At 36.5% G+C, this 27,751-nt stretch overlaps 1 protein-coding gene across 3 annotated transcripts; it reads left to right on the plus strand.

Moving 5' to 3' along the window:
• The first annotated feature begins 1,227 nt into the window (after positions 1 to 1,227).
• LOC123907398 (DNA-directed RNA polymerase V subunit 1-like) lies at positions 1,228 to 24,486 on the plus strand. Of its 3 annotated transcripts, XM_045957659.1 has the most exons (21): positions 1,312 to 1,410; positions 1,517 to 1,597; positions 1,727 to 1,781; positions 2,850 to 2,955; positions 3,541 to 3,667; positions 3,748 to 3,863; positions 5,359 to 5,412; positions 6,460 to 6,630; positions 7,848 to 8,006; positions 8,092 to 9,984; positions 10,072 to 10,247; positions 11,248 to 11,320; positions 13,106 to 13,227; positions 14,236 to 14,369; positions 19,407 to 19,681; positions 20,372 to 20,545; positions 20,624 to 20,764; positions 20,849 to 21,902; positions 21,945 to 22,668; positions 23,338 to 23,452; positions 23,713 to 24,486. In XM_045957659.1, the coding sequence occupies exons 4-21, from the start codon at positions 2,875 to 2,877 to the stop codon at positions 24,076 to 24,078; spliced, it is 5,955 nt and encodes a 1,984-aa protein (XP_045813615.1). In that variant the 5' UTR covers positions 1,312 to 1,410; positions 1,517 to 1,597; positions 1,727 to 1,781; positions 2,850 to 2,874; the 3' UTR covers positions 24,079 to 24,486. The 3 variants fall into 3 exon arrangements, with proteins under 3 accessions (XP_045813614.1, XP_045813615.1, XP_045813613.1); XM_045957658.1 differs by having other exon boundaries at positions 1,228 to 1,410; positions 20,849 to 22,668; XM_045957657.1 differs by having other exon boundaries at positions 20,372 to 20,764; positions 20,849 to 22,668.
• The last annotated feature ends 3,265 nt before the right edge of the window (positions 24,487 to 27,751 follow it).

Consider the following 27,751-nt stretch of genomic DNA (forward strand, 5'->3'; position numbering starts at 1 on the left):
TTTTCCATAAAAATACTCTCTCAAAAATATTGACATTATACAAAAGCAGAAAATACACATTAACAATAAAAATTAATGTTGTGTTAAAAATAAAAATTAATGTTGTGCGTCAAGAAAAAATAATGTAGTATGTTAAGAAAATTTAAAATACTACAATGAAAATTTGTAGTAGTATGTTAAGAAAATTTAAAATACTACAATGAAAACTTTGTACTCTAGTAGTACAACATCACAAAGTAGATGAAGATGAACAGTTTTTTTGACGAATGAGTAGAAGAACCGTTAATGACCAATTATATGCATTTTCCACATTGAACAGATAAGCACCCATTTGAGACAAAAAAAAAATAAATCAAAGATATGTGAAGATGTTTTGAAAAATCACGGTATGGAAATACGGAGTACATGCCAATTTATATATGAAAAATATTTAATCAATTGCAGAAAAGCAATATTCAAAATTTTGAGACGAGAATTGGAAAAGTCTTTTAGGCTTAAGTGAAAGAGATCATTAATGAGAGTGATTTAGGCGGCATAATTATAAGTTGGGAGGGAAACTTTGTTTTCTGCCATAAAAGATATAGTGATGGAGGAATCGAAAGTGACAGACCACCATAATTTGTGTGTGTGATGGACTTGAGTACTGATATCCACCAGAAGGTGCGATTGTGCAGAGACTGCAGAGTGGTAAGGTGAAGGCCAAGTTAACTAACTTAGACTGCAATGTGCACAGAGAAAATGAGAGAAGTTAGTATAAACTGAATTGTTTTTTCTGAATTCAATGTTATATATATAGTAGTGATGAAGTTGTTTGTAATAGTTATTAAAGTAAGAATGAAAGTGCCTAGAAATTTCATCCTTAATGTCGACAAGTGGGATGATCGGGATTCGAATCCAGACCAACTATATATATAATCAATATCCTACCAACTGAGCTAAACTTAGGAGACCATTAAACAAGACTTTCTACTAAATAGCATATTGGAAAACAATACTCCATCCATCTCAAAATATAAAAATTCATTGACCACCATGCCGATACATAATTTTGATTACGAATATATTTAATTATCTATTAGTAAAAATTATAGAAATTTGATATTTTAAAAATATTAATTGAGACAAATCAAACAAAGATCTATGATAATATATACATTTATATACTTTTAAAGAAATACAGTCAAAATAACACATATATGAATAGTACATTCGATCAAAGGAGATCTTGCGCCGAAGGAGTACTATTTACCAAACCACAACATAACAAAAACTATTTCATGGAAAACACATTTCATTTCATGCAAAAAAACAAAACCCAAATTCTCACTCTCACACACTTCACTCTCTCTTTCTCTGAAACTAAAACCTTTCACTCTCACGCGCTTTTTCATCTTCTATCAAACACTAACGGTACATCATTTTCTCCCTCAATCGTTCTACATTTTCGTTTATGCAACAATTTCACGTTTTTCATCACCGATTTTGCGTTCTCATTTCCGTTTTTTGTTTTTCACAGTGTAGGGTTTTTGAATCAGCTACCATCGACGCACTGTTTCGTGTTTTCTTCTTCAGCTTGATGATCAACGTTTACGACTAAGTAACTTCGATTTTGTTTGTTTATGGTTCTGCATTTTTCTTTCATGCAAAGACGCCACTCTATGTGTGTTTTGGTTCCGATTTTTCTCTTTTTTGTTCTGATTTTTTGTTTTGGTTTTTGTGGTTTTAGGGTTTTGTGTTCAGCTAGCTGAGAAGCTTTGATTTACCAGAGATTTCTCTTTGAGGTGAGAGCGCTTGAAATTCTTTTTTTTTTTTTTTTTTTGTGGGTTTCTTTTTTTTGCTGATTTTAGTTTGACTTGCTTTATTTTCTTTGAAGATCATCATTTTGGGGAAAAATTTCAAGGTCATTGACTCATTGCACATATTTTCTTTCTTACAAATTTTTTTTTTTTTTAAATTTTCTAGAAAACTTCACACTAGTTTTGTGTTTTATTTTACTTTTTTTAAAAAAATTATTTGTAAATAAATTCTTCTAACGTGTTCAAATGGGGTGATGGGTAGTGATTTTTTATTTTTTAATTTTGTTAAAAAATTATTCAATGTGTTTGGTTAAAAAAAAAAAATTATTCAATGTAGTTGGGGAGTTTTCCCTTTTTAGCAAGTTAAGGAGTTGGGTTAAATGAAGATAAGCATGCATATATTTTTTTTTGGGTTGGGGTGTGACTTTGTGTTCCCTAGAGAAATGTATGAGTGAATTTATATGTGTATGTGAAACCAATTAGTGTCCTGTTTAAGACACAATTTTGTTATTAGGAGATAATCTCTCATCAGTAATGGTTGTCACTTGTCTTTGATTAGCACGTTGTAGTTCATAATTATAAATGTGCCATTGCGTTGTCTGGTTTGAACAGTTCTGCATAATTTCTCTATTTTTCAAGTGCTTTGATGTATGACTTCTGAGTCGACTGTTTCACCATAGTGTTTTTTGGGTTATGGTACATCCTTTTAAGAATGGTGGCACCATCTATTCATCAAGGTGCTTAATCCGAAAAGATTTGTATTAGCTGTGCAATATGTGATATCTATGTTGTCATCCTTTCAAACATCTGTGGTGGTCAATGATTATGAATTATGGATATGTTAGTTGGATGTATTTTTTTTATTGTCTTTGTAGAATTTTTTTATTTGCTTAATTCTGTGAAAGTAAGCAAATAAAAGTTAGATTTTGACAAGCCCACCTTTCCAGTAATTTTCTGTTCCATTGTTTTCTTATATGCTTTTCTGCCTTAATTCTGTTGAAACTTTTAAGGTTTACAAATAATGACTCATGATTATGAGTTATCTGTTGACAGGGACTGTAGATTTACTAAGGTAGTGATGGAAGATAATCCTACTTCAAGTCTTTTGGAAGGGAAGGTTGTTGGGATCCGATTCAGTATGGCTACACGCCAGGAAATTGTAAGCACTTAATGTTTTTCTTTTCTTTTTCCTGTTAAATTTTATGACTAGCAGATAGATGCAGCCCCTGTCGGCAATAGGCTTTTGTGGTACTCGGTTGATGGAAAGCATCATCTCTTTGCGAAATGACTCCAACGAGATAAGCCTGTATAAATTTGGACAGTTTTTGTGATCATCGCCAAGGATGGAGGTTTGCATACTTGGGTTTGAGGATCCTTGCTAAAATTTTGGTGGTCTCTTCTGCTGGGTTCCTTTAAGAACCTTAGTTTGAGTGTTTTTATTTTGTTAGTGATATTCCTTGAAATTTATTGGTGTCAATATAAATATATGGTGTGAGATGTTGGTTTTTGTTTTATCTTTTTTTTGAAAAGAACTCAAAACAGGCAAAGTTGTATTCTGGAGTTTTTATGCATGCACCTATTGCTGCTTACCAGTCACGGTTTTGGTTTTTAATTCTCATCAGTAAAAGAAGTTTTTAATTTCAGTGTTTGGTTACTAAGCTTTGTTATGATGTCATGGTCTTTTCAATAATTTATTAGATTTGATCAATATAATGGGAAATTTCCTGTTTTCTTTTGTTGATAGAGTACTGCATCAATCAGCGATTCCCAAATTAGCCATGCTAGTCAGCTGGCAAATCCCTTTCTTGGGCTTCCACTTGAGTTCGGAAGATGTGAATCTTGTGGCACTTCCGAAGCTGGCAAATGCGAAGGTCTTTAATTGTATTGTTACTTTGATGTAAAAAAATTTATATTTCAAAAGAATTGGGGCTAAATCAATATTACTTTTCAGGCCACTTTGGTTATATTGAACTTCCAGTGCCAATATACCATCCTAGTCATGTAACCGAGGTGAAGCGAATACTGAGCCTAGTCTGCTTAAGCTGCCTAAAACTGAAGAAAACAAAGGTATCACTCAAATGGAACGTAAACACGTTCTTTAGTTTTTTAATAACTTGTGAATGATATTTAGTGCCAAACTTTTATTTTCACCTTTACCTATTTGTTTAATTATTCAAATTATAAGATTCAAGAAAAGCTATTTGCCTTTGAGATACTTATCTTTTTCCATGCTCTCTCTTTCTTGTCATTATTTTGGACCACATAAATGTCTTGTGCATTGTTACCCGAGAAAACTTTTTGGATTTGAGTGAGAGTAGTGGGATAAACCCATTTTTTGTTTGTTCAAGGTTTTTTTTTTGAGGAATTGTTCAAAGTTTTTCTTAATTTCATGTAAATCCCATTCCCTAAACCAGAACTAAGTGGTCTCATTTTTTAACTGTCAAACTCATTCTTATATTAATAATAATAATATAATTTTAAAAATATGCTCTTTGATTTAATGATAAAAAAAATTGTGAAACATGATTTACTATAAATGAAGTTGGTTACTGACTGGTAATAAGTAATTATCAAATTATGCTGTGACAATTTTATATGATTGCATGAAAAATTTACAAAATCAATATTCAAATAATATTGTCATGCTTTATTATAAATAGTAAATAGAATTAATGATCAATTTGGTGAAGCAGTTGTGTTTACATCAATATCATATGTAAACAGAAACTGTGAAAAATATTTCGGTTTCTGAGAAGTCTGCTTAACGGTGATTGCGGAAATAAAAATTATTATAAATGGGTTTACATGTGGTGGGAGTATTTTGTGTACATATTTTATGAATTGAGTACTCAGTTTCATTTTCATCAGCTATGTTTTTATTAGTATTAACTGTAATAATTCCTAACTATATCAAAATATCCCCCGCCCCGCCCTCCCCAGTTTTAGGGTGACTGACAATATAGAGTGCTCCTCAACTCTAAATTTCGGGTTGGTAAATATGCAGCTGATTTGCATTGCAATATAAAGCTGTGACTTCATTAATTCAGACCCACTTGAAAAGGACATGCTTTTGAAATTTAAATCAATAAATTTATAACTTATTGTTAGCTTAGTTTTTTTCCTTTTCTTGTTCTCTTCACATTGACCAAACTTAGTAAATGAGGTTTGGTTTGTTAATTACGTTATCCTAAATTGATAGTAAATCCTACTATATGCACCCTGTTTATTAGATTTAGATACAAGGATGCGACCTTCTTCTTATTCCATTTTGTGTGTTTGATCTTACTGCCTGTAAGAGAAGACATTTTCTATGTAATAGTTGCACTTGTTTATTTCACTGCACTAGTCTATTTTCTGTTATCAGTTAGTGCCAACTGGTATTACAGATGTCAGATAACTGTTTCTCGTAGGCAGTTGAAACAGCCCTACTTTGTTGAACTAGACTCTGCATCTATAAATAGATTTGTGTGGCAGAAGTAGATCAGTTTTATCGTTTTCAGTATCGATGAATATTCAGTTTTCTCTCACTCTCAACCTCTAATACTGGCAAACAACCTTTCAGGTACCTTCTTCAAGCAGTGGTTTGGCACAGAGATTATTATCTCCTTGTTGTGAGGTTAGTATGAACCAATCATGTGACATCCTTAATAGATTAGCTTTTAATTTTAAAATGAAAATATTCAATATGTTCTTACTTATTTGTTGGCTAAAGCTGGTTAAAAAAATATTCAATATGTCCTTTTATTGGATTATGCATGTATTAAGACTGGCAGATATTTAGAGGGTCATGCTAACAAGTGCCTAAGGGAACTAGTTAAGAAAGAGAAAAAATAGAAATTATGCATTGGAAAGAACAATTTTTAAAATTCAAAAAAAAATTGAATTCACCATTTTCCAACACAATATTTCTATTAGTTTCCTTAACAAGTGCCCTAAAGGCACTATTTAGCATTTTCCATATTTAGATAGCATCTGAGAAGTGTGATAGATGATGGTGATGATGATAATAATAATATTTGTAGGCATGCACATGCATGTCACATGCCAAACTTGTCGTGTATATAATTGACCTGGAAATCATTGGTCACAGTTGCAACCTCTACTAGAATCAATGATAAGAGCAATGATTTGTAATACTGTCTAGAGACACAAGTGGTGACATCATAAATGTTGAAGAAATGCTGAAAAGTATGAACTATGTTTAAAAATAATTGGGCATGTCTAAACATCCTGTATTTTGGCAAACAATCTCCAGAACTATTGGTAACATATAAAATTGCCAAGATAGGAGCTTGTATACATATTGGTGGTATTTACAATTATGATAGGTGTTTCACGTGTTTAAATTACAATCCCGATTTAGGATCTTGATTTTGACTTCCTTGATAACTAATTTTGGCACAAGATTGCCCATTTGCATCCCAATGGTGATCTGTTTCCTCTACTCTAGTTTATTAAGGTCTCGCATGCATAATAGAAATCCAAACAAATTTTTGTCGTGCGATTTTTTTTTTCTTTCTTTGTATGATTTTTTCTTTCTCTGGTTTGCTTAATTGTGGTTTATTCTGTGCTTTATTTTCTTTGTATCATACACTGTTAAGGAACTTGTTATGTCCATAAATATTAGTGTCCAAGGTTCATGATAGTTATATTTTCCTTTTAGGATGTTAATGCTTCACAAGTTTCTATTCGGGAGGTCAAAACAGCTGATGGGGCTTGTTACTTAGCACTGAAGGTGCCAAAGTCAAAGATGCATGATGGATTTTGGAGTTTTTTAGAAAAATATGGCTATCGCTATGGGGGTGATCATACTCGAGCTTTGCTTCCTTGTGAGGTGTGGGTTTTACTGGTTTTGATTGTAATTTTGTGTGTGTTACTGTTTATGTTCTTTTTTTTTACGCAACTGTTTATGTTCTTAATTGAAGCAATCCATATATAGGCATCTTGCTATATGATAGTTGCATTCTTAGTTTACCATTTGCTTAGAGTTGGACATCTTTTTTTCTCTTTGAATTTCAAGGATGTCTGTTAGCAGACCCCAATAGTTGCTTAGCCTTTTTAATTGGAAATGTTTTAGTTAGAGTTAGAGAGATGCTAAGTAATAAATAATAGGGCGAAAGGAACGGTACTTGAAAGATTGGGAGGTACATATCCTGGAGCTTTGGGAGACTCTTATAGTATCTATCCTCTAATGTTCTTCATCGGTCCTTTTGATCCTGAGACCATATTAATTCAGTTTCAGGGAGAAGAGTGATAGGTGCCACAAATTCGAAGGGTGAACCTGAAATGTACTGATAATGAATTATGGGCTTATGACTATCTTAGAGATATAAGCCTATGTCACAGTATTACAATCTCAGAAAATTAAGCCAGAATTTTAAATAGAGAAATGAATAGGGAATCTGTGTTAACTCTCTCAATCTCAAGGATTAATTCCTCTAGATTTACAGCTGTTATTCTAATAATATTCAATAAAGTTAACCTCTTTTTATCTGCTCTTTATTTTTTCAAGTCAAGTTTCTGTCAATGTCCCATAGATAATCTGTGATTCTTATATTTTCCCTGGAAGAGGAATGCCATCAACAAACTCTCAAACTAACATTTTATTATTGTTTCATTCCCTAATAGTCAACACATTCTTTTTATAAGGGTTAATTTACGAGGCAATCAAATGGACTTTTTTTAAAAATGAATCAATTATAGAATCTCAGAAGCGTTTTCCTGCATCTCCTTTCCATAAATGGCAGAATGCTCCTTTTTGTTCACTCTGCTTTATACGGGCATATAACTATTTCTTGACTTTCCTTATATTTTGAGTTTCACTGTTGGAATTGGTATTTGTTTTTTCAGTATGATTGATATTTCTACTCAAAATGCATGTGTTGACTGTCACATAGGGTTATAATTGTTACTTTCAGGCTAATTATTATATGCTTCTTATGTTTATACGTTCCGGTTGAAACTTGTAATTGGATTTTGATTTATAGTTTATTCTGGTTGAAACTTGTCATTCAATTTTGATTTATAGTTTATTTGTCAAATATCTGCCAGGCGATGGAAATTATCAAGAGAATTCCTCCAGAAACAAAAAAAAAACTTGCTGCAAAAGGATATTTTCCTCAAGATGGATATGTTTTGAAATACCTTCCGGTACCACCAAATTGCTTGTCTGTGCCAGTAGTTTCGGATGGTGTCAGTATCATGTCTTCGGTGAGGAAATGATAATGTGATTTGTTGCTTGATTATAATATTATTTTGTAGTCCTTCAGAAGGTTATGTTTCTCTCACATTGCAGGATCCTGCCATGACAATTCTTAGAAAATTGCTTAGGAAGGTTGAAGTCATCAGAAGCTCTAGATCTGGTGAGCCAAACTTTGAGTCTCATCAAGTGGAAGCTAACGATTTGCAATCCGTGGTTGATCAGTATCTTCAAATTAGGGGTACTTCTAAGGCCGCACGTGATATAGAAACACATTATGGGGTCAATAAGGAGCTGAATGATTCCTCAACAAAAGCATGGTTAGAGAAAATGAGGACTTTATTTATAAGAAAGGGTTCAGGGTTTTCTTCCCGGAATGTAATAACTGGAGATGGCTATAAGAAAATAAATGAAGTAGGAATACCGCTTGAGGTTGCCCAAAGGATAACATTTGAGGAGAGAGTAAGCATCCATAACATCCATTATTTACAAAAGTTGGTTGATGAAAATTTGTGCTTGACATACAAGGAAGGTTTGTCAACTTACTCGCTTAGGGAGGGCTCAAAGGGGCACACTTACCTTAAAACAGGTCAAATCGTCCATAGGAGGATTATGGATGGCGATACGGTCTTCATCAACAGACCTCCAACTACCCATAAGCACTCCTTGCAAGCGCTTGTGGTGTACATCCACGACGACCACACAGTCAAAATTAATCCACTTATATGTGGACCCCTCGGAGCGGACTTTGATGGTGACTGTGTCCATCTTTTTTATCCCCAGTCACTTGCTGCTAAAGCTGAGGTTTTGGAGCTTTTCTCTGTTGAGAAACAACTTCTCAGCTCTCACAGTGGCAATTTGAACCTTCAGTTATCCTCTGATTCGTTACTGTCACTGAAGATGCTAGTCAAGAGTTGTTTTTTGGATAGAGCAACAGCTAATCAAATGGCAATGTTTCTTTCACTGCCTTTGCCAATGCCTGCTTTGCTTAAGGATACATCTGGTGATTCTTTTTGGACATCTATTCAAATGTTGCAGTGTGCTTTGCCTTTCTCGTTTGATTGTACTGGAGTACGATACTTGATTAGGCAGAGGGAAATCTTAGAATTTGATTTTACCAAAGATGTCTTGCCTTCAATTATAAATGAAATAGCAGCCTCAATTTTTTTTGGCAAGGGTCCTCAGGAGGCACTCAATTTCTTTGACGTGATCCAGCCCTTTCTGATGGAAAACATATTTGCCCATGGATTTAGTGTTGGATTACAAGACTTTTCTATATCCAGGGCAGTGAAGAGAGTTATAAATAGAAGCATTGGGAAAGTTTCTCCTTTGTTGCGTCAGCTGAGGGACATATATGAAGAGCGCGTGGCTCAACAACTGGAGAATGAAATTCAAGATATTGAACTTCCAGTCATAAATTTTGCTTTGAAGTCAACCAAACTTGGAGATTTGATTGACTCAAATAGTAAGTCTGCGGTTGACAAGGTGGTTCAACAGATTGGCTTTTTAGGCCAACAACTCTTTGAGAGAGGAAAATTTTATTCCAAGGGATTGGTTGAGGATGTAGCTTCCCATTTTCATGTGAAGTGTTTCTATAAAATGGAAGATTATCCCTCTGCCGAGTTTGGTTTGCTCAAAGGATGCTTTTTTCATGGTTTAGATCCATATGAAGAGTTGGTGCATTCAATTGCAACGAGAGAAATAATTGACCGCTCTTCTAGAGGATTATCTGAACCAGGCACATTATTTAAGAACTTGATGGCCATTCTCCGCGATGTTGTTATTTGCTATGATGGAACCGTGAGAAATGTGTGTAGTAATTCCATCATCCAGTTTGAATATGGTGTACAATCTGGAGACGCAGCACAACACTTATTCCCTGCTGGTGAGCCTGTAGGTGTCTTAGCTGCAACTTCCATGTCAAACCCTGCTTATAAAGCAGTCCTTGATGCTAGTCCTAGCAGTAATTCTTCCTGGGGATTTATGAAGGTAATAAGTTCTTTGTAAAAAATGGACATCTGTTTCTCATATTTCAGTAACAAATTTGTTTTATTTATTTGTGCCTTTTATCTTCAGGAAATACTCCTTTGCAAGGTGAACTTCAGGAATGAATCAAATGATCGCCGTGTAATTTTATATTTAAATGATTGTGATTGCGGTAGGAATTATTGTCGAGAACGTGCTGCATATTTGGTTAAAAATCAATTAACCAAAGTAAGCCTCAAGGATGCAGCAGTAGATTTCATTGTTGAGTAAGTTTTCTATCTTGTAAGTGCTCTGAGACCAGTGTTAGAACTGGTACAGTAATATTTTGTAGTGAATGATGATGTTATATTGAGTTGAAATGAAACAGAAAAGTTGCAAATGATCACAGGTTGTTTGAGAGCCTGCCCTCTACCCAATAACTACCTAACTGAAAAAAAGAATTGGATGCCCCAAACATCCATTTCCCTACTCTATTTAATTACAAACAGATGGGTAGTTACAACAAAATACAGACTAACATAAACAGTTACAGACAAACAATCATAAATCTAGGAAGTTACAGACCAATGATATTGGGCCAGCATTAATGTTTTTTAAATTTTATGCCTCATATAAGCCTGCTTAATTAGAGGCTTGTTGCTAACATGGATCAATCACGGTGAATTGGTTACTTTGTAGATTAAAGTCTGATTTGTCTTTATCTATGTTGTCAATTGCACTTATGCCTGTCAACATTTGTCTTTGGGGTTGAGGTCTGGGCTTCATCTAATGTCTTCTCCGTAGTTTTGTCTGATTACAATCCGTGTTGACAAGCTTGAGAGAGCGTTTGTGATGAACCATTTTTTTGGTCAAGGACTAATGTTTAAAGGCTGGGCTTCATCTAATGTCTTCTCTGTAGTTTTGTCTGATTACAATTCGTGTTGACAGGCTTGAGAGAGCGTTTGTGATGAACCATTTTTTGGGTCAAGGACTAATTTTTAAAGGCTAAGCTTTTAGGTGGGGGTTCATGAATGATTTTGTCTCTGTAATATGTTCCTCTGGACAAAGAGCTATTTAAGCTTGAACCATGCATGGCTTATCCTCTTCGTTTATGATGATACAACTCCTCATATGGTTTTCTGATATACTTGCTATGTACTCTGTATTTTGTTGGGGGTAAACCATTTAATCTTGTTAATTGAATTAGTTGGTATTTTGTTTTTTGTTATTTGAAAAGTTGTATTCATATTCATTTTTATTTATTTGGAACATTTGTTTCATCTGCAGATACCAGCAGCATCGAAGACACAATGATGGTACTGAAGATGCAGGCCTTGTTGGTCATATTCATCTAAATGAGGTTATCTTCTTTTTTTCAGATATCCCTGACCAATTTCACCGAAGCTCACCAATTTATAGTCCATTGCTTATTTGTGGCTATGCATATGTTGTGCTTAATACTTGAATGACAATAATGAGATTGTGATTTTGTGGATGGACTGAATATGCAGGAGCAAAGCTTTAGGAGTATGTTTTGATTTGTATTCCCATGATTCCATACTATAGCCAAGTGTTGACTGACGGTTATGACAGTTTTGTGCCAAATAATCACTGTGTAAATTCACTGTGTCATTATTGACACGCAACAATTAGGCACAAAACTGTCATAACCGTCAGTCAACACTTGGCTTTAGTATGGAATCATGGGAATACAAATCAAAACATATTCCTAAAGCTTTGCTCCTGCATATTCAGTCCATCCACAATTTCATTATTGTCATTCAAGAATTAAGCACAACATATGCATAACCGCAAATAAGCAATGGACTATAAATTGGTGAGCTTTGGTGAAATTGACCAAATTAGTACAATTTTATAATATTCTGTCTCTCTAGAATATTTTTCAGATATGCCTCTTCGTAAAAACAATAACGTTTTTTTTAATGTCTCTGCATTTTTTGTTTTGTTTTCTTTATTACAGCGGGGTTGGTAAGCACTATTAGCTACTATTCCTAATTATTTTTTTGTCTTCCTTTGTTCATAGGAGATTTTTATAATTTCCTTCACATTTTCTACCAAACGGCATTGAACTGAAGTATGCATAATGGCGACTCTTGTTTTTTAGATAAATTAACTTATCATTTTGTTTGATACACTGAACTGTAATAGCATGTCATAACTTGTTTGAAAATGTTGATTTTTTTTAAAGATTTTTTAATATTGAAATGTTAGTTTTTTTTAATATTTGATTTTGAATGTATTTACCAATTCTATTATTTATTTTTTTGAGCTGCTAATCTATATATTTTTCCTACTGTTAACTCTCTTAATATCGGGAGCCATATAAAGAAAATTAAAGGCACATGATATTGGGAACCTCTAAGTTTTTTCATATAAACTTGGTGTAGCTTTTGATCTTTTACTTTGTGCATAGTAGCCGTTTTATAGTGGAAAATGTTTTTATTCAAACACCACCGATTTGTAGGTTTGACCACATTTTGATATTCTTAGTTTAATGTTAGGTCTAAACCTACTCTAACCTCTGTTTTACTGGATTTTGAGATAATCTGTCTGTTTGGGTTTGTTAATTGTGTTCTATTTTTTTTTTCATTTTTTCTTTATAATTATTAGCTGTGAGTTAGTATTATTTTGAAGGTCTGAAATTGATAGGGAGATCAAAGGAGATATAAAAGGAGATCTTTATATTGAATGTTGGGTAATAAAAAATGTCCAACAAGTGTATATTTGAGTTATGAGAATGTTGTAATGGATGAGTACAAAACCTTGGGTGAAACCACTGGTAAAGATTTTACTCTATTGGATTTATAGTACCTGATTTTTATAGTACCTGCTTGATTGTACGTCTTGTGAAATAAGTTGATCTGACCGGCCACATATGCAGTTACTGAACTGAGCTGAGTTTATTAACATTCATTGATAATGGTGGCTGAAAACTATATGTTAATAATAGTGGGAAATAAATACAACAAAAATTATTAAGTTTGGGATTATTTGATTAAAACAGACTAAATTATAATACATATAATTTTCTATTCTTTCATTTGAGGCAAGTGTATTTTATCTTAAAATAAATGTCATTATTGTGTTAAAATGCTTTTGGTTATTGATTTATCGTTTTGAGCAGGTGATGTTAGAGAACCATAAGATCAATATGACTGAAGTTTACCAAAAATGCCTTGAGAGACTTGATTCCTTTAGTCGGAAGAAGAAATACCCAATTTTTAAGAGAACCGAATTGTCTTTCAGGTTAAAGTTTAGTTCTGCCATATTCATGTGATATACTGCTATAAATTCGTTATTTTCTTGCTTAGCTGAAGTAATTAGTTGCTTTGGATATGATTCATAGTAATTGTAGTCATAGGAGCTCATTTACGTCCTTTTAGTATCAAACTAATGAGGCGGAAATTGCAGTCTGGGGAGATTTTTTATGACAAGATGCTGTGTTTCTTGTTTGGCTTTCAATTTTATTCTTTTTTTTTGTTTACTCATCTTTTTGTTACTATTAATTTTATTACTTTCTACAAAAAAATTAAGTTGTAGAATATTGTAAAATAATCTTCTTGTCTTGCATTTTTCAGAGGGTTTTCATTCTATAATAGAAATAGAAGCTTTGTTAGAAATAAAAAAAATGCAAGTTCAACTAAAAACACAACAGTAGCAAATCCCCATAATCAACTAAATGAATGTATTAAAGGCGCACATTTTCTGAGCAAGTTTGAAAAGGCAGTGCCATCGAAGCATCCTTCTATAAGGGATGGTCTCATATTTCAGTCCTGTTTCATAATAAGTTGATTATTGAAGTGCTCAACCTTATTGTGTCTTGCCGAGTCTTTGATTGTCATGTTGTACCTTCTCCATTCCTTGTAAATATGGTTTCTCTTTCTGTATCTGTTTCCGAGGTAATGCAAAATAGAATCTTCTCTTGGTTTCTAATATCTATTCCTGGCTTCCTTCCCTACGTATGAAGTTTCTTGTTTCAATGAACATCAGCAACATAAGGTTTTTCCCCCCCCATTCACGGGGGTTGGGTGAATGGACCAAAAAACACCACATTATATTGTCTCCCAAAAAAGAAGAGGAAAATCAAAGATAATAGCTGATGTATTTGGAGTGCTTTTCTTTTAACATTATAATCACGTGTTTTTCTTTAAACCATAACAAGTTACATTAGTGTTAAATTTTGTCTCTGTTAACAAACATGAATTTGTTTGCAGTTTAAAACTTACTGTCTTGTCTAATTTTCTTTCTTTGCAGTGAGTCATGCTATTCTCCGAACTATGCTGCCCCTTGTGTAACATTCCTTTGGCGGGATGGTGATGATTTGGACCAAACCACTAAAGTCTATGCTGACATCATCTGCCCAGTTCTGTTAGAATCCATAATCCAAGGTATTTTCTTTTCCACTCATGTTTTCAACTAAGAACTATATATCTGTTATTGTTAAATCAATATATGGGATTTAGATAGGGAAGATAAAAAGGATATTTAAGGTAATGTTGGATTTAATTAGGGTCCGTTTGGCCCTACTTTTCTTCTTCTCCTTAAAAGTAGTAAAGAGGTAAAAATTTGTGTTTGACCCAACTTCTCCTTATTTTCTACTTCTTTACTTTATTTCTCTAAATCTTTTATGGAGAAATAGGGTCAAATACAATTTTCTACTTCTCTATTTCTTTTAAGGAGAAGTAGAAAATAAGTAGGGCCAAATGGGGCCTTAGTACTTTCTTGTTATACTCTGATAGAAACCGTAAATGTAATGAATGGAAAATTGAGAAGCAAAAAGATGAAAAAAACTGCGATGCACTTCAGAGCCAACAAACCCAGCAATCACAACGATACCCCCTCTCTCCTACCTCATCATTCCTTATAACCGAATTCCACTCACACGGTTCATCCCTCATACTCCCATCTCTCTGCTACATGCCATCTCTCTTGCTTACACTTTCTATTCTTCCTCACATATACACTCCACACCCTGGGCTTGGACTGCTTTTGGGTTTTTTTGAAGAAGCCAAAATGAAATATATTAACACAAACAGCCTCCTCAGCACAAGACGTGCCAAGGTAGACTAAAAAAGTTTACAATAGAGTCATAGAGATGCAATCACAATCAAATCATACAAGGCCCAAACACAATAAAGGACTAGACCACCAGCTAGGGTAGTTCAAAGCTAACGTAAAACTCGTCGACTTCAACCACCTAAATGAAAAAAGCTTGATCTTATCCAACAAAAAATGAGGTGTGCCTGTTGAGCCTTTAAACAAACGATGATTTCTCTCTGTCCATATCACCCAAACACAAACTAGCCAGAGGAGCTGTAGAAAAGACCGTCGCGCTCGAGATACCCCTGCTGAAGCTGTAAACTGGACAAAATGATCACGCAAAGTAGTGAAATCCATCGGAGAAATGCCAACCCACGCATAGACTAAGTCCCAAAGAGAGCCCGCAATGCTACAAGATAAAAATAAGTGATGGGCCGACTCAGTCACTCCACAACCAAACACACAAGAATCAACGATAGAAGACAGAACTCCACGAGTGACCAGGTTGGCTCTCGTGGGCAACCTATCCCGCAATAAACGCCACGCGAAGATGGAAACCTTTAATGGAACCTGAGGGTGCCAAATAAGATTTTCCGCATCATGTAAGGTAACATAAACCTGATGAGTCAGAATCTGATAACCTCCCGCAACCGTATACCCTGCATCAGGATCTGGACGCCACTGCCACCTGTCCAAAGTCTGGTCCTGCAAAGAAATGTCAAGAAGTAACAACTGACACTCCCTCAATGACTCCTCCTCCCACGCCCTCAGTCGCCTCCGCCACACCCACGCCTCTCCATCTGCCCCCCACCCTGAATCAAACATCTCTGCGACCGAGCGCGATTTGGTCTCAGCCAGTGAAAAAAGGCGACCAAACCGCTCCCTCAACGGGATCCCGTCCAACCAAGGATCGGTCCAAAAAAGAGTATCTGAACCATCCCCTACCCTCCTCATAACATGCTCCCCAAACCACCTCCCACCTAACTCACCCTCCCCCTCTCTAATACGCGCTATCTCCCTCCACCACACCGAACCTCGCTGACCTCCCTCACAAAGTCTGCCATCCTCAACCCCATATCGAGCTGCCAAAACTCTAAACCACAAGCCCTCTCTGTCCACCAACATCCTCCAACACCACTTACCCAACAACGCTAGGTTAAACTCACGTAACTGTCTAACCCCCAAACCTCCATACTCCTTACGCGAACATATGTCTTTCCAACTCACCCAAGAAATTTTCCTAGAATCCTCACACCCCCCCCAAAAAAATTTAATAAAAAGAGATTCAATAGAGGAAATGATACCTGAGGGAGCCTTGAAGAAAGAAAGAGCATAGACAGGTAAAGAAGTCAAGACAGACTTTAACAAAACCAAACGACCGCCAAACGACAAGAATCGACTTTTCCACCCAGACAATCTATTCTTTATGCGAGTCAACACTGATTCCCAAAACACCAAGCGCCGCGGATCACCCCCAATCTGGAGACCCAAGTAAAGGAAAGGAATCTTTCCCACTTTACAACACAAGACAGACGCAGCTTCGCCTAACCAAGAATCAGGAATATTAACGCCAACCAATAAGCTCTTATTAAAATTTACCTTCAATCCCGACATAGTCTCAAACAGCACTAAGACAGCCCGAAGAGCCCGAACGTTTGCCCAACTTTTAACCCCCAATAAGAGAGTATCATCAGCGAACTGTAGATGTGACACCCTGATGGAATCCTGACCACCAATACTATAACCCGTAAACAAATTACGCGCTACCATTGCTTCCATAAGTACATTTAGACCTTCAGCCGCCAAAAGAAAAAGGAAAGGAGAAAGCGGATCACCTTGCCGAAGACCTCGTCGAAGAGGAAATTCATCGGTCGGACTTCCATTGACTAACACAGATGCTGTAGCCGTGCAAACACACTCCCTAATCCACTTTCTCCACAAAGTTGGAAACGACATTTTCCCCATAACGTCATCAAGATACCCCCAATCCACCGAATCATATGCTTTCTCAAAATCTACCTTGAATAACATAAGATCCTTTTTAGACTTACGCGCCTCATCCACTATCTCGTTTGCAATTAGAATACCATCAAGAATTTGTCTATTCTTCACAAACGCAGTCTGGGATTCAGATATTACACTGCCAATCACTTGCCGCAACCTATTAGCTAAAACCTTCGCCAGAATTTTATAAAGGCTTCCCACAAGAGAAATAGGCCGAAAGTCAGTCAACCTTTGAGGACTATCCGTTTTGGGGATCAGAGCAATGAACGTAGCATTAATACCTTTAGACAGCCTGCCATTCCGATGAAAGTCACAAAGGAAACGCATAACGTCACCTCTCAACTCGACCCAGAAGTCTTTGATAAAACCAAAATTAATTCCGTCGGGACCCGGACTTTTATAACTGTCACAATCCCACACAGCTTGTTTCACCTCAGCCTCCGTAAAGGGTTTAATTAAACCTCCAACCTCCACCTGATTCAACCGCTTAAATTGAAGGTCTTCAACACCCGGCCTCTCCACATTTGGTGCCTTAAAGTGAGACTCAAAATGCGAAAACACCGCTTGCCTAATTGGAATCACCCCCTCCAACGTAACACCTTCCACCTGAATAACGGATATAGCATTCCTGCGACGGCGACTTGCCAAAATCGAATGAAAATACTTAGAGTTAGCGTCCCCCTCCTTGAGCCACAACGACCGAGATTGTTGCCAACTGATGCTGGCATGTAACTTAGAAAGCGAGTGAATATCATACGAAACCCCATGAAGCTCAGTTAACTCCGCCTCAGAAAGACCATCTTCCTCCCCCTTCTCGTCAAGAGCAGACTGCCTAACCTTCAAAGAATCAATGCGACTAGGAATATTTTGAGCGTGAGCCAAGTGCCAATCTCTCAAAGCCACCTTGATCATCTTGAATTTTTCCTTGAGCACGTAACCACCCCAGCCATCAACCTGAAACGAATTCCACTTTTCTCTAACAAACACATTGTAGCCAGGAATATCCTTCCAACACTTAAGCATCCTTGACGGACGAGGTCCCCAATCTTCCTCGTTCGCAGACAAGACCAGAGGGCAATGGTCGGACAACCCTCGTAACTGAGCTAACTGTTTGCAATGGGGCCAAGACAAGCACCATTCCTCAGATAAAAGGAACCTATCAAGACGGCTCATCGAAGCACCATCCCCTTTGAACCAAGTAAACTTATGCCCAATTAAGGGAAGATCAATTAGAGAATTATCTTCAATAAATCGATTAAAAGGGATATGATCCAAAGATCGATGCCCGCCCCTAACCGACCGTCTTTCATCAATGTGCTTGACAGCGTTAAAATCCCCACACACACACACCTTCTTTCCTACCAATGAACCAAGCCGCACCGAAAAATAATCCCACAACCCTTGCTTAGCCCCATCATCGCAAGGCGCATAGACATTTGCCACATAAAACTCATCCCCTGTCTTAAGAATCTGACCATGACACCACAAAACATGCTCCCGGCTTTCAGTCGACCAAACCTCCACCTCAGAAGTGTCCCACAAAGTTAAAAGCCCTCCTGACGCCCCAAGAGATGGACGATAAGAGAAACCGTGTGGAGAGCTACCCCAAAGAGTCTTACAAAGAAATTCATCGAGAATTTGCAATTTCGTCTCCTGGATACAAAAAATAAAAGGTTTCAGATCCCCCACCATCTTACGCACTTCCTTCCTCTTTTCAGGGCCTCCCAGCCCTCTAATATTCCAAGAAATAATCTTCATTAAAAACGCATACCCCCCCCCCCCCCCCCACACACACACAGCCAAAAACCTCAACACTAGCACTCGTTACCCCTCCGGGTCCCCCCACCCCCAGACAACTGCCCTGAAAACTGCTTCTTTCCTTTGTTCGCCCGTGAAAGAATATTGAACATGTTCACATTGTCTCCCTTAAACTTGACCCCTATAGCTTTCCCGATCCCCCACACGTCATCCACCGCCATTTTGTCATTGCCTTGAACCGCCACCCAATTCATCCAATCGTTATTGACAGAACCCGACGAGGATAACTCTTCGGACGAGACTTGACAACTCAAAGAACAAGATCGATTAACCCCATCCCCGCCCCTTCGCCGACGAACACTCTTCTTTAAATAACTCATTTGGACCTCCCTCAGGTTTCTCAGCATCAATGGCCCCGTTAGATACTATGAATTAATGCACCTATATATTCCAATAATGAGGAGTAATCCTGTACAATTGAAACCCACTAATAGTAGTAAGACTTGAAACCCTAATATGCTGTACAATTGAAACCCACTAATAGTAGTAAGATATTTGGTGTATATATCTATAGATATATTATTATATTTTGTTGGTAATCTTTCCATTTGTATCTTAAATAGGAGACCCTCGTATCAGCTCGGCAAGTATAATTTCGGTTAATCCTGGAACAAACACATGGGTCCGTAACCCGTCCAAATCTTCTAATGGTGAATTAGCACTGGACGTCATTCTTGAGAAGGAAGCTGTTAAACAAAGTGGTGATGCTTGGAGGATTGTACTCGATTCCTGTCTTCCTGTTCTTCATTTGATTGATACTAGGCGTTCTATACCTTATGCTATTAAGCAAATTCAGGAATTACTGGGAATATCATGTACTTTTGATCAAGCGATTCAGGTAAACTTTTTATATTTTACCTAATGTTAAAGTATGAACTTTCTGCTTTTCTTCTTGTAAACAAGCACCGTTAGTAAACATAAAGGTGCTTTTCTTTCAGTTTCAAATCTTAATTGAAAATCAGCTGCATGTAATTTCCTGTCTTTTCTTTATTGTTGCAGCTGCTTATTTTCTTATTTCATAGTTTAAAAAGGTCAGGAAATCCTCATCTTATAAAGCTGATTTGGTGGAGTTTAATTAGGCCCTTATCTTAAACTGGGCAGCCAAGATTTATGTCATTATACAACATGTTTGCATTCCTCTGATGTATGCATTTGGAGCGTCATGCTTAGATCTTTTTGTAGGTTTGTTGTCCATTTATCTTGAACTGTTATATAGCTAAGTTCATACTTCTCTGCTTTTTGCTCCTTGCCGCATCATGAATGTTGGTAACATGTATTTTCTGAGAGACTGATTTTAGAAAGACTTTTTGCATGCATAGTTCTTTTCCCCACCATTCTTTTGGTTGTATCCTTCCTTTTGTCTGTTTTGTGCTTTCCTCTTGTTATTTTCTACCAAAAGAACTATGGCTATGGTATTGTCAGTTATTGAGTTTAGTTTGATTAAAGGGCCTTGAACATGGTCTATTCGTTAGTAGCCTCAACATTAAAGGTTTATGTTATCTTATTTATCCTTTTGTGCTGTGTGCAGCGTCTTGCAGCATCAGTAAGAATGGTGGCAAAAGGTGTTCTCAGAGAGCATCTCATTCTCTTAGCAAGTAGTATGACTTGTGGTGGAAATTTGGTTGGTTTTAATACAGGTGGTTATAAAACCCTGGCTCGTCAATTAAATATTCAAGTACCCTTCACCGATGCAACACTCTTTGTAAGTGCCTTGGTAATTTTTGAATTACAAGATGTATCTTGTAATTATTTTCCTTACTTTCCAAATGTGTTAATGCAGACTCCTAGAAAATGCTTTGAAAGAGCTGCTGAGAAACACCACGCAGACTCTTTGTCAAGCATTGTTGCTTCCTGTTCTTGGGGCAAACACGTGGCTGTTGGTACAGGATCAAGATTTGATATTGTATGGGATCCCAAAGAGGTATTTGATTATACTTGGATTTAATACTGGAGTTGGAATTCTTTTAACGTTGTTTTAAACTTTAATGTTGGATTTTTTTTGCAGATTAACACAAACGAAATTGAAGGGATGAATGTTTACAATTTTCTTCACATGGTCAAAGGCCTTGCCAATGGGGAAGAAGAAAACAATGCTTGTTTGGGTGAGGACATTGATGATTTGCTCGATGATGAAAATGTGGACTGGGATATGTCCCCACAGCATACCTCTGGATTTGATGCTGTCTTTGATGAGACTTTTGAACTACCGAGTGGCCCAACATCAAATGGTTGGGATTCAAATACAGACCAGATTGATCAAACCAAAACAAACTCGAATGATTGGTCTGGTTGGGGACAAAAAAAATCTGAAATACAAGACTCTTCAAAGTCTAGTGGCTGGGGGACTGCCACCAATCAAAATACCGAGTCTTCCTGGGGTAAAAGTAAACAGGGAGGTGAAGATGATGCAGTACAAAACACCCAATGGGAGTCCGGGATTCAAGAAGACTCTTCAAAGTTTAGTGCTTGGGGGGCTGCCACCAATCAAAATAATGATCAGTCTTGGGGTAAAATGAAACCTGTAGCACAAGATGCAGTACAAACCACCCAATGGGAGTCCGGGATTCAAGAAGACTCTTCAAAGTCTAGTGCTTGGGGGGCTGCTTCAAATCAAAACAGTGACCAGTCTGTGAGCTCTCAAAAGTGGAGATCTGGTGTTGCCCAAGAAGACTCTTCAAAATCTGGTGCTTGGGAGGCCAACACAATTCAAAACAGTGGTCAGGCCTCTTGGGGCAAAAATAAAACTACAGTCCTAGATGCTGGAGAGGAAAGGGCCCACAAAGAGTCTGGGAGCATTACAAAATGGAAAGCAGATGGTATCCAAGAAGACTTGTCAAGCTCAGGTGGTTGGAAAGCTTGGGGAAAAAGTAAAACCAATGTACATGAGGGTGAGTCTATAAAAGTACAAGAAGATTCTTGGAACTCCCAGAAATCGAAAGCTGGAGCTGATGTTACCCAAGAAGATTCTGCGAAGTCTAGTGCTTGGGGTGCGATCAAAGATGCAACAAAATCCAAGTCGAATGATTGGTCCTCGTGGGGAGGGAAAAAAGATGAGATACATGATATTGCGGAATTCTCTTCTAGATCCGGTGCCTTAGAACATAAGCCGGACAACGTTAAGGACAGCTGGGATGCCAAATTGCCAGTTGCCAATAATAGCTCTTGGGGAAAACCCAAATCATCAGAAAACCAACCTTGGGATAACAAGAATGAATCAAATAGCTCTTGGGGAAAACCCATATCACAAGAAAACCAGCCATGGGATTCCAAAACTGAGCCAAATAGTTGCTCTTGGGGAAAACCCAAATCACAAGAAAACCAGCCTTGGGATTCCAAAACTGAGCCAAATAGTAGCTCTTGGGGAAAACCCAAATCACAAGAAAACCAGCCTTGGGATTCCAAAACTGAGCCAAATAGTAGCTCTTGGGTAAAACCCAAATCACAAGAAAACCAGGCTTGGGATTCCAAAACCGAGCCAAATAGTAGCTCTTGGGGAAAACCCAAATCACAAGAAAACCAACCTTGGACCAAGAATGACTCGAATCAAAGTGCAAGTTCACGTGGATGGGACTCACATGTTGCTTCTGCTAACTCTGATGGCGACCGAAGTTTTCAGTGGGGAAAACAAGGAAGAGACTCATTTAAGAAAAATCAGTTTGAAGGTTCCCAAGGTCGGGGTTCAAATGCTGGGGACTGGAGAAATCAGAATCGCCCTGCCAGAGTACCTGGACAGAGGTTCGAATTATACTCTTCTGAGGAGCAGGATGTTCTCAAGCATATTGAACCTATTGTGCAGTCCATCAGAAAAATCATGCAGCAAGAAGGGTAAGTTTCCAAAGGCAGTTGTCAGTGGGTGCTATAACTTGTTGGTTTTTTTTTTTCCTTTGAAAACTAACTCATGTTTAATTTTGCCTATAACTTTTTTTTTTCCTCTTTATGCCTTTTCCTAATGTAAAAAAATGTCACCCATATTCTCTAGTTATGCTTGGCCTTTTCATGTCATATCTGTTTAACTTTACACATAACACATTGAAAAGTGGAGGAGTGCTAGCAACACACTCTTTAACACTTACCAACATACTATTTTATTGTTAAAATTCATATGGGTCCCAGGTCCCATATTAATTTAGAAGGACCCATATTAATTTTCACCCATAAAAGAGTGTTGAGAATGTATTGCTAGCATTATTCTTGCAAAATGTCATTCCTTCCTTTCGAGGAACCTTTTTACCTCTTTGATCAACTGTTTTGGTCTTCTCTGCCACTGTAATTTTTCTGCATGTTACTCCTCCTGAATAAGATACCATTATGATAGCTATCATTATTGTGCCGAAGGTTGCATTATGGATTATGGTTAATTATTGTTTTAAAATTTTTCTGCACGCAGTCTTTGCAACATTCGTTCTTTACCTATCACACATTTCCTTTGCTTTTTATAACAAAAAGCTGCTTCATTTTTATCTTATTTTTCTGATAATAAATTCCTGTGTGAAGATACAATGATGGGGATCCACTAGCTGCTGATGACCAAAAGTATGTTCTTGAGAATGTCTTTGAACATCATCCAGATAAAGAAACAAAAATGGGTGCTGGAATTGATCATGTCATGGTATCCTCTAATTCTTTATCCTGGCCTTTCAGCTTCCATCAATATTTATAATATTTTTCATTATATGTGCCATAGATAAATTAGTTTCTTTTCCAAACTGGATACTGGTTTATTTTGGTTTCTTCCTTTTAATGCAAAATCTGTATATGTTACAGTTACACATCTTGTCTTGGTTGTGTATAATGCATTATGTTGAGATTTTCATGTGTCCGTCTCTATATTTTTCCTTGCTTTAATGTTTGGATGACTTGTGGTGACAGGTTAGCAGACACAGCAATTTTCAGGACAGCAGATGCTTGTATGTGGTTTTAAAAGATGGTAAAAAAGAAGACTTTTCGTACCGCAAGTGCCTGGAAAACTTAGTGAGGAAGAAATTTCCAGAAACTGCTGAATCGTTCTGCGGAAAATATTTTAGGAAACCCCGACCCCGTGAAAAGAGGGAGCAGACTCCAAATCCAGCAGGGGAACAGACTGCAAATCCAAACCCAGCAGGAGAGCAGACTGCAACTCCAAACCCAATAGGGGAGCAGACCTCTAACCCGAATCCAGCAGGGGATCAGACTTCAACACCAAATCCAGTGGAGGACCAGAACACAACTCCAATGGCTATGGAAACCAATGAGTAGAGAAGTTGAAAGTTGTGTCCTTAATTTTGTACAGAAAAGGGCACAGTTGAGGCAAAGGTTTCACAACAGACCAATATTAATGTAGGAAAGGTTTCCCATTTTGTTGTCTCAGCATCATAGTTACTCTGTTTAAGCCTGTGATTGATGATGACAAAACAAATGAAAATGTTTATATTTTTAACATCTGAATGATGATAGCTTGTGCGATGTCCCTGCCAAACTACCCTGCACATAATTTTATCTAACCCCTCAACCTCACTCAGCTTCTAGAAAATTATCAAACCACTGCCAGAATGGAAACCTTTTGATTTGTTTCATGAATCAACTCGTCTGTTATTCTGTGAATAGGTTTTCCAGCATTCTAAATTTATCTGTATAGTGGTAGATTTTGTGGTTATATTTTTCTCATGTCTCTTCTGTGCAATACAAAGGAGTATCGAGTGCCATTTAATTTCTTGTTTGTAATCATTGTTATGTGGTATGCTTAGGGTTATGCAGTGCATTATAGGTCTCTACATGCGGTCTAAAACTAGCTTCAGGCCCTGCATATTTAGTGCATCAGGCATCAGCTTAATTAATCAAATAAATTAAGAGGAAGACATTCAATGTGTCAATTTGAAATAAGGAAAAAAATTGACTTTTAACCAGATATTGTACACCTCATTGTTTATATTTAGGGACAGAAAATATGCCATAGTAATAAACATATTTCGCAATTTCAGTAAATGTGATAGAATTAATGGAAGAAACAGATCAATAATGGAAAACAAAAAATAACAATTTATAAAGTAATAGCAAACTTTTGTTTTTGTCTGGATATAGAAACATCAGTATGAAGCAACTTCTACCTTGAACTACTCTCAGAAGTCAGAGCTTTCCTTAACAATGTAGAACCTAAACAATAGATTCGCACCATTTATATACATGACAAGATCAGACCATTCAGAAAAAGAGCACATTCATTGTAACAAAAGCATGAGCAACATGGTGTGTTTGGTTTGAGGAAAAAAAAATGGGATCCGTGTTTTTCTCTCTTCCAATTTTCTTTCTCTCAAACCAAACATACCTTATATGAGAATATGAATAATGCTAGCAACACACTTTTTAACAAACACACTCCAACACACTCTGTTTTATTGGTTGAAATTCACATGAGTCCCGTAAAAAAATGTGGACTCATATAACTTTTATGGGACCCATATAAATTTTAACCAATAGAAGAGAGTGTGTTAGAGTGTGTTTGTTAAAGAGTATGTTGCTAGCACTCCTCATGAGAATATAAGACGAGCTGACATGTAACGGTTAAAGTATGGCAAATAAAAAGGTTCTACAATCTATAATTTGGAGAAAATAGAATCAACTATCAGAGGAGTAAAACATTCCAAATAATCAGGCCAGTTTCAGCTTTGTTTGCTATCTGAACTATGAACACTAACATTGAGCACAAACTGAAAAAAGAAATCTTTTAAAGTAAACGAAGCAGATTAACAGTACGGTAAAATAAAGAGGAAAGTTCAACATCCAACATTGTTGTAGTTACAATATCGACATGAACCTAACAACATATGACTTTTAATAAAAAATCCATGATGTTTTGAACTAACAACAGATGACTTTTAATAAAAAAATCCATGATGTTTTGCACCTGTCCACATGCACTTTATTTATATTCAGTCTTTTTTAAAAAACCAAATTGAGAATGGAATTACAACTCCGTCTTGGACCAATTCATTGTCGGGGATTCTGTGGAGCACACAAGGTGGGTTCTCCTCTCTCAATCGAATTTTCTTCATACACATGAGCCAGGAATCGAACCCTTGACTACATGCTTAAGGGAACCAACACCATTTCCGCTTGAACCAATTCATTGTTGGTAATAATTTAAAACAGTACTGTTGTAATTTCTAAATCTATCATTAAAAAGATTCATCAATGAAGAATAAACAGGCAGAATATATAGGGGGAATAACTGAAAGAACAAAAAACTAAGGTCCAATAGGTACAGATTTACAAAGGAAATTAGATAAATTGCAATACTTGTAGAACAAGGAAACCAACAATACAATCATTATCATACTCATGATTTCTTAAATGCTAACCAAGATCCTTGTGCTGAATGAGGACTGACGAGTATCATATGTTCAAACCATTGAATCCATGTATGATCATTCCTGCTTTGGAACCAATGGAAAATGTGAACTCTGTCAAACAACTCAACAACAGTGTCATAGCTTCATCAAACAAGCCCTCTAAACAAAGACCATTGATTATAATAGTATATGTCCAGGGTGTTACATTGTAGCCTTTAATCAAAAGACCTTGAAAAACCACTTGTGCGTCTTGAAGTCTTCCTTGTTTGCATAAACCTCTATAAGTATATTGTATGTATACATATCAGGTTGAACCCCTTGGTCTTTAATTTTCTTGACCAAAGAAATTGCCTTGTCAACGTGACGGTTTTTACATAGAGCATGTAATAAGGAATTGTATGTGATTACATCTGCAGGTTGACCTCTATCATGCATTTGATCAAGAAGTTCCCATGCATGAGAGATTCTCCCGCACAAACCATCAATGAGAGAATTGTAAGTTACCGTATTAGGAGCAATTCCTTTACAATGCATTTCAGTAAAGAGACAACAGTAGGAGAAATTTTCTTTGCAATCATTTCAGAATATAACTCAAGAGCATCATTTACAAATTTATCTTTACACAAACTATCAATGATTGTGTTGTTATACATTACCACATCGGTGTTGACCAATTTCCCTTCAATTTGTCTCAACAATTGCAATGCGGCCCCCATTTTGCACAAGCCATTGATCAAGGTGGCATAACTAACTTGATTCAAGTGAAATGCATGTGCAACCAAATGGTCATGAAAGTGAAAGCTCTCTTGACCTTACCGTTAAGACACATACCTTTGACAAGTGTAGTCAATGTTATGGTATTCGGCTGATGATTCCAATTGGTTAGAAAGGTAAATAGCAGTGGGGTAATGTTTACTCTTAACAAGGGAAGTTAAAATCTTGCCAAACTCTACAATGGATGGGGATGGATTCATACGAAGCATGCAATTGAATGAATAAACGGAATCATGAATAATAAAATGATGCATAGAATGAGAGAGAGGTTGTGAGAGTGAGTGAAAATTGGAGTAAGAATTGTGATAGAAATTTAGCAAGTGTACTAAATAGTCGTCAAGTAATAAAATTTATAAAGTTCGTATCCGCAGGGATTGTTTCAATCTCAACAAAACAATTAAATTAATTTAGGATTAATAATTAAAATGCAAAGGGGGGAGTTTAACTTGGTTTGAATTTTTATCATAAACTTAAAAATAACTTGGGATTCAAATTGAATGAAAGAAAAGCGATTGATCCTTTTTGGTTCATCTAATTACTATTTCTCTTGGTAATTTCATGTATGATTACAAATTACTCAATTCAGTTTCACGATTAGATTAAATCAAAATTGATTATGTCCAATGTCTTGGTAACATAATCCTCTCCCTTGATCATCGATTCCTAATGTCTTAGGTAATCTATGATCAATTGAGGAATATAAACTTTAATCCGTTAAATCTCAATTAACAATCCGAAATGTCTTAAGTGAAAGTTAATTGATCAATCATTCCTAGATCGATCATTCATTCCTATCGTCATAGTAAAAC

The sequence above is a fragment of the Trifolium pratense genome, linkage group LG2, assembly GCF_020283565.1.
Source record: "Trifolium pratense cultivar HEN17-A07 linkage group LG2, ARS_RC_1.1, whole genome shotgun sequence".
Classification (NCBI taxonomy): Eukaryota; Viridiplantae; Streptophyta; class Magnoliopsida; order Fabales; family Fabaceae; genus Trifolium; species Trifolium pratense.

What these genes read in the sequence shown, in the direction of transcription:
- LOC123907398 (XM_045957657.1), top strand. Translation starts at nt 2,875, where the DNA reads ATGGAAGATAATCCTACTTCAAGTCTTTTGGAAGGGAAGGTTGTTGGG. An exon ending in TGGCTACACGCCAGGAAATT is followed by an intron (nt 2,956 to 3,540) that starts GTAAGCACTTAA and finishes TTTTGTTGATAG; the next exon opens with AGTACTGCATCAATCAGCGA. An exon ending in CTTTTGATCAAGCGATTCAG is followed by an intron (nt 19,682 to 20,371) that starts GTAAACTTTTTA and finishes TGCTGTGTGCAG; the next exon opens with CGTCTTGCAGCATCAGTAAG.